The sequence below is a fragment of the Oxyura jamaicensis genome, chromosome 1 (assembly GCF_011077185.1).
Source record: "Oxyura jamaicensis isolate SHBP4307 breed ruddy duck chromosome 1, BPBGC_Ojam_1.0, whole genome shotgun sequence".
NCBI classification, from domain to species: Eukaryota; Metazoa; Chordata; class Aves; order Anseriformes; family Anatidae; genus Oxyura; species Oxyura jamaicensis.
In genome coordinates, this window is record NC_048893.1 from 166,011,568 (window position 1) to 166,025,875 (window position 14,308).

The 14,308-nt window shown below is 35.8% G+C and overlaps 1 protein-coding gene across 11 annotated transcripts in view; it reads left to right on the forward strand.

The window, feature by feature from the left end:
- PCDH9 (protocadherin 9) overlaps window positions 1-14,308 on the forward strand; it is a 699,850-nt gene that overhangs the window by 460,682 nt on the left and 224,860 nt on the right. For 5 of the 11 annotated variants that reach the window (XM_035321032.1, XM_035321022.1, XM_035321003.1 and 2 more), the window contains one exon: window positions 470-671. In XM_035321032.1, coding sequence (XP_035176923.1) covers window positions 470-671 — 202 coding nt within the window. Of the gene's footprint in view, window positions 1-469; window positions 672-1,600; window positions 1,852-14,308 lie in introns of those variants that run through there. The other 6 variants (XM_035321058.1, XM_035321067.1, XM_035321086.1 and 3 more) reach the window with 3 other exon arrangements.

A 14,308-nucleotide genomic window follows, 5' to 3' on the forward strand; every position in this document is an offset into this window, starting at 1 on the left:
TCTCGTCTCTCTTCCTTTGCTTTTTGTATTTTACAGTATAAACAGTGATAATACAGGTTTTTTACCTCAGAAATATATGCTTATTACATTTACTGATACTGTTTGCTTTTCATAAAGTAGTTTGCAAAGGCTTCTGCTTCTCAGAAATAGTTTTAAAATGATGAGAAACATACCTGAAGGTCTACTGATCACTTTCTTATGAAAAGATTACTGCGCAGATCATGTGCAGACCTTTAAAATTTGTCTCCCCTGCCTGCCATCTTCCCTGGGTTGCTCCAAAAGCAAGCAAAAAGGAAAAAAAAAATATGAAAACAACAAAACAAACAAAAACAACCAGTAAACCTGATAGTAACAATTGCCTTATAAGCATTGCCAGTATTTGTATTTCAAAAGTTAAAAAATAAAATAAAATATCAGGAGAACAGAAAAGAAGAGCACTAATCAGTGTGTCCTGTGCTCTTCTTTGTAGTCCCAGCGCCGTGTTACATTTCACCTCCCCGATGGCTCCCAGGAAAGCTGCAGTGACAGTGGTCTGGGAGACCACGAGCCAGTGGGTGGTGGAACCCTGATCTCACACCCTCTCCCTCTGGTTCAGCCGCAGGACGAATTCTATGACCAGGCTTCACCGGACAAGAGGACTGAAGCTGATGGCAACTCTGACCCCAACTCGGGTGAGTCACCCTCACTGCTCTGGCTTCTCTGATTTGTTTTGGTAATTCTTTTCCATTCCTTTGAGCTTTGTAATGGTGGAGATGTGTTTAAGTGCATGCAGCTTTTATGATTTTAGCTCATAACGGTTGGTAGGAAATAGCATAGTTTGCCTGAAGTGCCTCATATTGTAATTTATAGAAACAAAAACATGCCCAGTGAGAAAAAAACAAAAACAAAACCCAAAAAACAACACACATCTCCAGACAGCTGAACAGTGCGAAAAGCTGAAAATACTAAAAGGTAGTGAGCTTTTCTTGGTAATTGTTTGCAGTGCTGCTGTCATTTAGAATTGGGCTTTTGTTTCAGGACAGCCATTCTAAATACACAATAAAAGAGCAAGGATATAGTGGTTGAGTGATCTGTTAGACTAACCTAGTAAATCAGTGAAGCACTCAAAGATGCAATTCCAAATTTATATAACACACCTATTATTCCCCCTTCTAACAGAAAGAAACATAGAGTTTCTTTGTTGGGTTGGAATGGCATGATGTTATGCTTTTTGGAACTGTTGGATGTGTATTTCTATGTATGTGCCTACTTTTGGAAATTCTTCCTTTCCTTCTGTATAATAAATGTACATGATTGAAGTGTTTGTGACAGTCAATACAAAAAAAAAAAAAAAAAAAAAAAAAAAGAAGAGCATTCTTAACCAATACTATGACTAGTATTTTGGCATTAGAAGATGGAGACCTATAATTACTGAAAACTGGGAGAGGGCAACAACATTGCCCCTAGGCTTTCTGTTTTCTGTCTGGAATGTGGTGACAAAGGTTAAAAGTTAAAAGTTGTATCTGTGCTCTTGGAAGGTAATTGAACTTGCATTCTCCTGCATCTCAGGAGTACAAAAATAAGAATTAGTTTCTTTCTGACATTTCTCCCTTTTGTATAGATGAGTAAACTTTCACTGGACCTGTACAACCAGGAAAGAAGGTGGCCCTGGGATCTGCTGGAAAAAATAAAATAAAAAAAAAATCAGGTCCATGTTCTCATTTGGGCAGAGCTGGATCTGAATTACGACATTTAAATCATGGATGATGAGAATGTAAACTGTGGAATATTGGCTTTAATAGCATTTTTCTTACACCTTTCATGGGAGGTCAGAGAGGGTATGTTGGGTAAAACTCCATGAAAAAAAAAAAATATATATTTCTCAAAGTTTTGTTCTGGTTTCCTCACCCCCTCTCTCTCCCCCCCCCCCTTTCCTTTTTTTTTCCTGGATATTTATTTTTTCCTTTTTCTTTTCCCCACAAAAACAAACAAATAAACAAACAAATAAATAATGTTGGTAGGGCTATAATTTTAAACCCTAAATATGTAGAAATGTAAAGGACTATAATAGATCACCAACTATGAATGACTTTGGAACAAGAATGTGCATCTGTTTAAGCAAGTGAAGGCCTTGAGTAGAATTATCCTGTTAATTCTCTGACCATGTATGAAATGTTTGAAAGATTTAACAAGATCAGAGAGGAGTTTTGAGGCATCATTGCATGTTGGCACTGTTGCATTGGCTTCACAGATTCTGAATTGCACAACTCTTCAGAATGTGATATAAAAATCTCCAGAAGAGTTCAGAAAAATGTGCTCAGTAAACTTTGTATCAAGCTACTAAAAGTGTGATTTTACAATTTTTCTGTCAAGAATGTTTTGCAAATGTAGTATTTTAATTATTGGTAACATATTCATTCCTAATACAGACAGTAATAGAAAATCAGAGTGAATGAGTATTCTTACAAGCTACATGAAAAGTTTTAATATAGTCTGTAGTTATCCCTGTTTTAGTCTTGGGGATGTTAAATTTATTTCAAATTTATGAAAATCTTACCAACAATCAATCTGTACTGATGTTTGGTGAAGTATTGAGGTATAGGCCTTTTGCATTTTATCAAACTGGATTAGAGCGGTGTGGTGGTTTCACCCTGATGGACAGATACATTCCACCCAGCTCTCTCACTTCCCTGTCTCAAAAGGAAGAGAACATATGATGGAAAAGGGCTCAAGGGTTCAGATAAGGCCAGGAAGATTCCCTCACCAATTACTGTTATGGGCATAAAAGACTGAGCATAAAGGAGATTAATATAATTGATTATCAACAGACTACAGCAGTGAGAAACTAAAAGCTAAACAAAAACAAATTCCCCCTCATCCACCCTCTTCTACCTCCTCCTCCCAGAGCAGGGGAATGGGGAATGGGGGTATCAATCAGTCCATAACATTTTGTCACCTGCTACAGCTTCATGGTCTCTCTCTTTGCCTGCACCACTATGGTGTCTCTCCCATGGGGTTCTGTCCTTCCAGAACTGATCCTGCGTGGGCTTCCCACATACAGAAGCTCTTCAGGAACTGCTCAAGCATGGGTCTGTACCACAGGATCCATCTGTCAGGAGCAAACAGCTCCAACCTGGGTCTCCCACAGGCAGCAGCTCCCCCCAGCCCCCCTGCTGCTTCAGGGGCCCTCTCCATGGGCTGCAGCTCTGGCCCAGGGCCTGCTCCTGCGGGGGCTCTCCATGGGCTGCAGCCTCCTCCAGGCCACATTCACCTGCTCCACTAGTGGCTCCTCTATGGGCTGCAGCATGAAGATCTGCTCCATGTGGGACCCATGGGCTGCAGGGGGACAGCCTGCTCCACCAGGGGCCTCTGCACAGGCTGCAGGGGAACTTGTGCTGTGTGCCTGGAGCACCTCCTGCCCTCCTTCTGCTCTGACCTTGGTGTCTTCAGGGCTGTTTCTCACTCCTCACTCTCCCAGCTGCTGTTGCACAAAGCTTTTTTTATTTGCCATTTAAACACAGTAGAAATGGACATTGAAACAGTACATTCTATAACTCACCAAATTTCACAGACCACCAAAGGAATGAATGATATAGTCATTACTATGACAAATCATCCTGGGAAAACCCTAGGCAGGAAAGGAGTGGTGCTGCCCATTAGATGGATTTGACTTACTCAGTATAAAGTTATTGTCTAGGCATTATATCAGAAGTTATTTTGGTACTGGAGGCACAAGTTTTTGGATGAGATATGAATTGGAGTTTAAAGCAGTTTATGGTTTCTGAAGATCCTGTGGCAATTTTCAGAAGAGGAAAATATTAGCTGGTGATTGGGCAAAATTACTTTGTGGATATTTATATAAGTTCATGGTAAAAATACCCGGTACATTATCATCTTGACATTGTATTCCTTGACACTTTTAATTTGAATTTCCAGTCCTATTGCAGTGAAATGTTAAACAGTAGTTGTATTAAACATTTTGGTGGCCATTTAAGGGATTGCTGTTTATGAAAATTCTTGGGGTATTCTGAGGTAAAATATATGTGATAAAATGATGGAAAATATCTTAGTGGAGAGTAGAAATATCCCTATCTACATGTATTGTTGCCTGCTTTAGGTGATAAATGTTGATAAACGGTATCTTATTTTAACTGTTTCAACCAAAAAGAAAGGGAAGTAATTATGGGAGTGTTGTCTAATATCTCCAAGAATAAAATCAGCACAAAACAAAACAAAACAAAACAAAACAAAACAAAACAAAACAAAAAAACAGGCTTGTCCCACAGTACTTTTATGAAAGATTATTCAGTGAAGGTTTGTTACAATTCATGGGAATATGATGTTAATCTTGATAGTATAGTTGCCTCATGGTGAGAGCAATTTTGGCTAATGGCTTTAATACTCAGTGAGTTATGTGGTTTGTTATTGTATACTGTGAAATTGTGTAAATAAAAATGCAGCCATTGTTTCTCAATATTAGTATGTTGCTATTTCAATTATATTTTGAACAGTGACCAAAATCTGAAGGGAATGGGGGGAGGGAGGGGAGGGTAGTTAAAAGTCTTAATAAATTATTTTATGAAGGTGTAAGAAATCTTACTGTTATATTTTCTTGCTATTATTAACTTGTACAGAGACACAAGAGCTATGATTAGAAATTTAAACAACAACAACAAAAAAAAACATACACAGTCAGAATACATTCATCTGGCTAATCTTAAAACAGCAATCTCTCTCATGGGGAGAAACTGAAATGGAAAGAGACAAAACAGCAGCACTGGTAGCACTGTCAGGCACACACTGTCACTGTGGTTATGAGGAAACAACATAGATAGAAATATGAAGTAAAAATTGAAATTTATAATAACTTTAATAGTGATTTGTAAAATCCAAGTTTGGACTTAATTTTTTTATTTTTTATTTTATTTTTTATTTTTTTTCCCTGCGTCATTTCCAGTTGACTAAGGCACTTTATCATTTCAACATTTGCCTGATCAATGTTAACCAACTGTCAAAGAACTGTGATAACCTCTCAGTTGCAATTTAGTTAATTCCACCTTTATTTCATTTGCACAATTTATCTTGTTTAAAAACAACATATCACTACATAGTGACACCAGCACTGTGGTTTTGTTATGCATTATTAAGTGATAATAACAAGTAATTCAAATTTACTACAGGAAGTCTCATTATTCAAGAGTCATGGTTGCAATAATTTAATTTTGCATATAATATTGATGTGTAAGGCAAGCATTGTGTATGTTACAATGTTTTACTGAACTGTAATAACACTGAACTGTTTTAATGCAGTGATTAAGAACCTTAGCCGACTTTTAGTGATTAAGCGATTAAGAGCCTTGCCGACTGTGACTTTTCAAGAAGTATGGGCCAAGAGAAATGAAAAGCAGAATGATATTACCTGCCAACATTTTTTGTCACCATGATGACAAACAAAAGGGAAAGAGCTATTACACTGCTTGCAGTCTTTAATAAAGTAAAAGCACATACCAAAAGAGAAGAATCTGTAGTTTCTTGGGAACTAATATTTTTGAATAATCTGAACTAATATATATGTGTATATATATGGGTAAGTATATATTTACATATACATATGCATATTTGGAGAGCTGTACTTGCTGTGTGAAATGCTGACTGCACATCTCTCATGTTCTCCATATAAATACTACCTTTTGCACTTGGAGGGTGTATATATTACACTTCCTATACACACTGAAGGAAGATATTCCAAAGGTCAATCATCTGGTGAAAGTTCTTTACCTTTTAGCATAGCAAATAAGAATTTAGAAAACATGAACTTTCCTTAGGACAAAAAAAAAAAAAAAAAAAAAAAAAAAAAAAAAAAAAAAAATTTTTTTTTTTAAAAAAAGAATTTTTCCTTAAAAAAAAATCCTTTTTTTTTTTTTTTTTTTTTTTTTTTAATGGTTTTCAATGTGTATATCATGAAATGCACTGTTGACACAAACATCTTTTATCAGTTATGTTAAAAATGTACAGGTGTCTGATGTATTTTGATGTGAATTATTTCTTTGGTAGTCAGTCTAAAGAAAGCTATGTTTTTGTTTGTCAGCAGTCAGGCACAGAATGTTATTTTTCACTTTTGTAAGTGTGGTTTTCATCAGCATCAAACAAAACCTTGTTAGTGAATAATTCCCTTTTCACTGTGGTTTAGTAAAGGTTGTCAGGGACTCAAATTTAGATTGGAATTGTTAATGTATCTAAGGGTTTCATGCAGCAGAGATGTTAGTTAGAACTGTATGAAGGAAAAATGTGCCTCCTAGTGTAAAGAAAGGGAAATATGCACTTTTATGAAAATGCTTGATAAATCGCATTTTGATAGCTGCAAGCTGTGGATGTGATTCATTTTTCTTCAGAAAGATAAAAAGGAATAGCCTATATTTAGTGGAGTGTTAGAACTGCTCTGGGGAGAAAGTCTGCAATACACTGTGGATGAATCTATGCGATAACTCAAATGGTTTAAAATCAGACAGAAATATAATATTTATGTTTTCTGATGTATGTTTAGGAAGCTAAGTAAATGCTTGCCTAATTTTTACACCTCATTAATAAACAGTATCAATATGTGTTACATAACACAAAGTAATAACTATGAAAACAATGAGATGGAGAAAAAAAAAAAAAAAAAAAAACACAAAACTGTAACACAATCACTGTGTTTTGCAAGTCATCCCTTTTACTTTGGTAAAGTAAGCTTTTTACTTTTCAATGAAGTAAAAAGGGTGACCTTCAAATTAAGTAAAATATTCTATTATGAAATATCATATTACTTCAAAATTCCAACGGAATTATGCCATTCTTGAAGTAATGGCATAATGATGTTTACAAACAATAACATTTGAGGATAGTTTTTTTTGTGTGTGCATGGTGTTTTTTTTTTTTTTTTTTTTTTTTTTGAGTATGTTAATATTATATCAGTAAATCTGCCTGATAAATACCCGAGTTCTCACATGTACCCACATTTTAATAAACCTAATACTAGAGTGGTTTAGCCAAATGATGTCAGGGGTATTAAATCATACTATAATTCCAGTAATAAGTAGAAATAGCTCTGTGGCAGTGGTTTAATTATGATTAAAGTTCAGAGTAATGGCAAGATGGTCTCGTATTACACTTGGTCATATGATAGGATCCCATGTAGAGAAGCTAAGCCTTTCAAGCAAAGAGCTTTGGTTTTATAGTGTCACTATCATTACACCCAGTAGGTGATGATGGTTTAACCTTGCAGGCATACCCTCTGCTTAATCCTGCCTTTCATTTTGCTGTCTCAAAAGTTGCTTGTCATACTTGGCAATATTGGAATCCATAGCTGAACATCCTAAATGTAGGAAGAAGTGCTTCTATTAATGTTTTCGCTCTAGATAAATCACTGTCCATCGCTATCCTTGTGTTTTCATAATATGATACTCTGTGTGAACTAAAATAGGAACATTTGCCTTTGAGTCATTTCCTCCATTTCATTAAACACAAGTTCATACCTCACACAGATTCTTACACTGTCAAATTTAGCTACAGGCAAGTAGGAGTAAGAAAAACTGGAGTCAAGTTGGTGAATTAGCCTACTGAAGAGCTATAAAATAGTCTGAAGTCTAAATTCAGTATTGCTCCCATGCATTTATTTCTCTAAAAAGTTAAAATAACAGCTGAGAGGTATACAAGAGATTGCTATCTCTACATCTCTTTGGTACCTCCTTACACTGAGGATTTTTTAAACTATCTTCATTACATCTGACCTGTTCTCCTCTCTTTTCCCCATACACTAAAACTAATTGGAGTGTAAATAAAGATGGTAGAGCCATTGCATGGGCAGTGAGAGGGGAACTGGTCCTATTGCTGCTCTGAGATGAACACCTAATGTGTTTGAACTTGCTAGCTTCTGCTGCCATCCAAGACAAGAAAGTTCAGGTCTTCAGCAGTGAGTTTAAAAGACTAGATGGGGCATGGGGACTGTTCAGACTTGGTGAAAGCTGGTGCCTATGACTACCCTTGCTGCTGACGCCCACCCCTGTTTAGACCCACAGATACTTTTGCCTTTTTTTTTTTTTTTTTTTTTTACTTCAGTAAGAGTTATCTTCTCACAGGGCTTTTCTTCCTAACATAGTAAACCTCAACCAGCTGCAGAGATTCATAGGTTTTTGAAGTTTTAAAGCATTATCATTACCTAGTTAAACCTCTGACATAGCACAGGGCATATTATTTCACACAAAATTTCTTAAATCAAGCTTGTATTTTAAAATAGTCCAGTGGTTCATTTCCCTTGGTGATAAAACTGGATACTGGATACTGTATACATAATGTCTGAATACATTTTGCTTCACTGTCTAGCTCCTGTCTTTGAGACTGTAGAGCCATTTGTCAGTGGAAGTCTTTCACTTCCACCAGTGCATAGATTTCTGAGGCCCAGGGGACTACTTTGACTAGTACAGCTTCCTGCATAATACAGGTCAAAAATCCTACCCAGTAACTTCCACAAAAGTCCGTATCTTCAGGTTATATCTATAGCTTAGGTTTCAGAATGATTTGTTGATTTAATGATTTCCATTGACATAAGAAACTATTCTGATGTTTACTGACTTTGATTGAATCATATTTTAACTTTTCATTTGATAAACAAGATGCTTGGTTAGTTAAGACACTGTAGTCTTAAGCTAGGGAAAACAAGGAAATCTTGAATAAAATAAGGAAGCTAGTAGCCTTATCTATTCTTAAACTGAGAAAATAAGGAAACCTTAAAGAAAATAGGGAGACAGTAGCTTTAATCTAGGAGAAGCAAGGGAGGTAAGGGATGAAAGGTAAAAAACAAAGAGGAAAAACAGCTGCAGGAAGATTCCAGACTGAGCTATGGTAACTTTGTGCTCATTAAGGGTCATTAACAAATTAAAAATCATACCCATGAAAATGTTAATGTATGCTAATATAGGATTTGGTGCCCTCCCTACCCCTCCCCCCCCCCCCAAGTCCTCTGTAATGTGCAAACTCTGTAGAGAGAGAGAGTTTCACAAGTTTGCTGTGTATAAATAATGGTGATTCAAGCCAGAGGTGTGTTTGGTTTGTGGCGGATCACCAAGCACCTGACTCTACAGAGGTATACAATTAATTATTTAATTAAAAGACCTTTGTGTGGATACTGATTCTGTGTGCTTATTGGCAGGGTGCACTGGGCACGAACCTATGGATAACAACACGGTGCTCATGTCATCTTGGTTCTGTAATAAACTGTTTTTTTTTTTTTTTTTTTTTTTTTTTTCCTAACATTTTGCAAAATTTTTCAATTTTTTTGTTCTCCAGCACTTGAAAAAATAATGTTTTGGTGCCATATCTGTCCAGAACATAACAGAACAGTGAATCATTCAGTCCTTTCTAACAGGTTTACAGATAAACAACATAATCAACAGTTTCAAGTTCAATTCACCAAAAAACAAACAAACAAAACACAACACATAGCTATTCTAAAACAGAGGTATTTTATTATTATTATTTTATATCAGTTTGTGTCTATGTAATTCCTTGCTTTGACCTGAGTGGGTACTCTTTCATACCTCATGAGCATGCTATTGAACAGTGTTTTTCAACAGTAGAACAGCAATTAATTTTTCTATCTTTTAAAGACTTTCCCTAGGAAATAAAAGTAAAAAGGAAAACTGAATAGATATGTCTTTAATTGGGGTTAAGAAACTTAGAGGAGCTTTATTAGCATTCTAGATGTTCCATCAGATAACTGTACTCAAGATTTACTTAAATAAATAAATAAATAGTAATAGTATTTGAGAATTTTGAGGTTGCTTTTCTGAAATTCAGTGAAAGCTGTCACTACCAGCTATGACTTCTTGCTACATTGATAATGAGATTCATTTTCTGGTATTTCACATTATGATTCTAATGGAGTCTTAGCAGTGCAACTCCTATTCCCAATGGCAAACTCTTGTTTAAAAGAAATATTATAGATGTGAGAATAAAGGTGTTGAGTTTAGCATGGAACTGTTAATTTCAAGAGGTTACAAGTTATAAGTGGAATTAGAATTACTGATGGATCCAATGTGAGAAGTAACCCCATGCAGCAAGAATAAACCCATTCCACCAACACAGGCTAGGGTCTGACCAACCAGAAAGCAGCTTTGCAGTAGCAAAGCTTGGGGTCCTGGTGGACAGCAAGCTGACCATGAGCCAGCAGTGTGGCTTTGAAGAAAAGAAAGCCAAAAACCTCCTGGACTGCATTAGGCAGCGCTGAGGAAAGATGATCCTTCCCCTCTGCTCAGCACAGGTGAGACACATGCTGAATTCAGTACAGACTTCCTACTACAGAAAGAAAATACATATAAATACCTGGTGGGGAAGGGGACAAGTAGAGATGGGGTCAGACTCTTCTCAGAGGTATGCCAAATGAAAGGAGAAGGGGCAATAGTCACAAACTGACATACAAAGAAATTCTGTTTAAGCATAAGAAACAAAGAAACAAGCAACAAACACCACTTTCTTAAAGCCAGGGTGATAGAACTCTGCACCAAGTTACCCAGAGAGGTTCTAGAGAGTCCACATTTGGACATTTTGAAAATCCTATATGACATGGCTCCAGTTGCTCCTGGGAGATTGGTCAAAACAATCTACATAGGTCCTTTCCAACCTCAAGTGTTCTCTGATTTTGCAATTCTATGAATTTGTCTTATATAATTGCAAAATACAGATGTGAAGAAGGAAATAAAGAAAAAAAATATTTATTCTGTAAGGTAAATTAATTCTAAGTATATAATAAATGAGTAAGACCAATGATCTGTCTATCCCAGTAATTTGTGTGAGCAGTAGAAGAAACTATGTATGGAAAGCACTTTAGCTCCTAACGTAGATGTCTGAAATAGGTCAAGTAAATTTCATAGATAAGTACCCATATCCCACCACTGATTATGAAAGATGACTATACTAACTAAAGAAGAGGTATGTGTGGTGTGTTAGTTTGAAACATTAAAAATGAAACTCAGCTCCATATTATAGACTCCTAAATCTGGATGCTTACATGTGAAGATCTAAAACTTTATGCTAAATATATAAGCTCCCTTTTTAATTTGTTGAGTGCTACAGCTTTCATTTCATTCTAAAGTACAGGTTGGATAAATTTCTCTTTGGAGTCCATTTACCATATTTCCACTGCGTGTAATAGGAGCTCAAATGTCAAGTTTGTATGTAGACATTTGGGATGGAATTTAGTTCCAGAATGTATATATATATGGCCCAAATCATTTGTTATACCAGGCATCCAGTAGTACTTGAAATACCCTGAGGTGCCCTACCTTTTTTTAGCTGCACTGCCTTCTTTCATGTTTGACATCCACATGCAAAGATCTCATGTATCCGGGGATATTTCTGGACTGGCATTGCATGTTAACGGTAAAGCAGGAGAAGTGAACTTTAGGCTAAGATTCATTCCAAAAGGAGTTATTACATTTAGGTTACTACTTATAGGAATATAGGTGTTACATATGTAACCTTTCTATATATCTATAGCACATCCAGATATGAGTTAGATAATGTGAGCTCCCATCAGAGACCTAGTCAGTATAGCAATTGAGTCTAGACACCTATTCAATTACCCAAAGTGTTTAATTTACTTTAATGTGAGTGGCACAGTTTTCAAGACTATCCTGACTAGGTTGCTATTGTGGATAGGAGAAGTTTAGATACTGAAATTTAGTTGATTACAAACAACTTCAACCCTTCCTGAGTTGAATCTGTCTGTTCTTGTTGTTAAGGGAATAATCTTATCTTCTGGGAGATTTAATAGTCTTTTTTACAATGCTAATTGAATACATATATCATTTTTCATACCTTTCCCTTTTTTTTTTTTGGGGGGGGGGGGGGGGCAGGGGGGGGGGGTGGTAGGCATAATTGACATTAAAATATACTACATTTTATAGCTTTTTATTATTATTTTTTTTTTATTAGATCTTTATTAGATTTCTAATAAAGTCTTTTTCTTTGGCCAGTTCTACTTCCTCCAATTCAATGAAATTCAATGTCACAGGACATTGAATCCCTTCCTCAAGGAAATAATTTGATCAGCTTTTGCTTTCCAAGCAGGAAATTTTTCATAGAAAAAGTGTGTCATCTTAAGAAATTCCCTCATATATCAGTGCCTACAGATCTGACCTAGTCTGGTCCAGAGGCTGGGAGTTAATTTTGAATATTGTGCTTATTTTATGTCTTTGTCTTTTATCAGATTTTATGTTTGCTTCTTTAACTCTAAAGATAAATCCATGCATATGAAGGGAGGTTCCTAGAATAAGATCTGAGTGTTATGTGTTATACAGACAACAAATATTTTCTTTCAAATATTTGATTTCTGAAAGAATGTTTTAAGTTTCTGTGCATGAACTTGATCTGCTTGTCTTAAACGAAAGAAGGTGGAGGAGATGTACAAAGTAGACTGAAAACAAATAAGGAACTATATTTGCAGTCCAAACCATAAATAAATAAACATTCTAGAAATAGGAATCACAGTTGAATCTTTTACTAGTCTAAAGCTTTATAGCCTTTCATACTGATCCAGGTAAATACCTGTTAAAAGAAATAAGTAGGGAAAATGAAAATAATCATAAAATGTTTGCTGTGTTCAGCATGTACAACATGCTATACATGCTATATCTGTTTATTCTTTGGTGCCAAGGAGAGGCATACCTTCCAGATAGAAGTCATCCAGATGTGACAATATCAAACTTTAAAACTTAGAGCATATTCACCTTTGACAAGGAAAGAGAAATACGTACAAAATCTTCTTTACCAAAGCCTGACCTGAAATGTTTTCCTTCACATTTGCATCAATTAAACAGAAAACAAAACAAAACAAACAAACAAAAACATTTTTCAAATAAAAAAACATGCAACATCACCACTAAAATAGAAACAAACAAACAAACAAACAAAACAAGAAAAAGCTATTCATTCCTTGTTTAGCAACAACTGGTCATCTTTGGGAGAAAGTAGAAACACTATTTTCTTCTGTACTCCTATACATTACTTTACCTAGATCAGTGTGAGTATGGCTACTTTAGCATTTAACATAATAATTTAGCATAAAGCATAGTAGGGACAAGTCTGAATGTGAAGCAGATGGAGCTAAAGACATGGCATTTAATGTGTATACATTTGAGGGGTTTACTTTTGTCTAAATGCCCATTACTGTCTGCAGTATAATTCTGGTTTAATTTCCTCCAAAAGCAATTCCATTCTTGTGCTCCAAAAGGATTCTTCAATACAAAACCAAGTGTGTCAAATGGAGATGACTAGGGGATTCATGTCAGAAATAGACTTCTGAAAGTCAATGGAGACATCCTGTTTAAGAACAAATCTTTCTTTCTCCATGGGTCAACTCATTTTAAAGAAATTTCCATTACTGAACTATCATCAAGATATGCTTAAATATGATGCGTAAATATTCCCATCATATCTATAGCAATTTTAAAATTGTTCACCCTGAAAAAAAAATAATAATAAAAAAGTAATTTTCAACGTAAAACTTAAAATGAATTCTATGTGCCTACCATTTTGGAAAAGGATCCTATCTTGCTTATATACCAAATTCATTTAGATTAGATCTGCATTGTCTTCAAAATCTAAAGACCTAAATAAAGTGTTTTGCATTGAGACAGGTTGAATAACTTTTTTTTTTTTTTTTCTTTTTCCTTTATCCTTATTGAATAGTACTGACAAAATTCAGTACATAGCTACATTTACGGAAAGGGAGACAGTGTCATGTTAGAGGACTTAGGAGAGTGCGACATTTGCCTGTTTCAAAGCCCTGCCAAGGGTTTTCACAGAGACAGTTTCACAAAGCTGAATGTTTTTAATAATGCAACAGATATAGCAGATTTGGAATTGCCACTGATAAATAAACTCACTGCAGTAGTGCTGATATACAATAATAGTGATAGCAAAATACTGTCCCTGGGTATTCCTCACCAAAGTGTGAAGGTGTAGAGCTTCCAAGAAGGCACCCCTGTCTTGGTGGAGGAGAAAGGGCACAGGTTTCAAATTTTTACTAGGTTTCAAATTACTTCTCTCCCCCCTCCCCCCCGCCCCCTCTTTTTACTTCATTGTAACTTTTGTTCCTAACACTAACTTCTTTCTTATTTTGTCTTTTTTTTTGTCCTCCCCCTCCCCTTCCCTTCCCTTTTTTCCCTTCCCTTTTTCCTTTCCTTCCCTTTTTTCCCTTCCCTTTTTCCTTTCCTTCCCTTTTTCCTTTCCTTTCCTTTCCTTTCCTTTCCTTTCCTTTCCTTTCCTTTCCTTTCCTTTCCTTTCCTTTCCT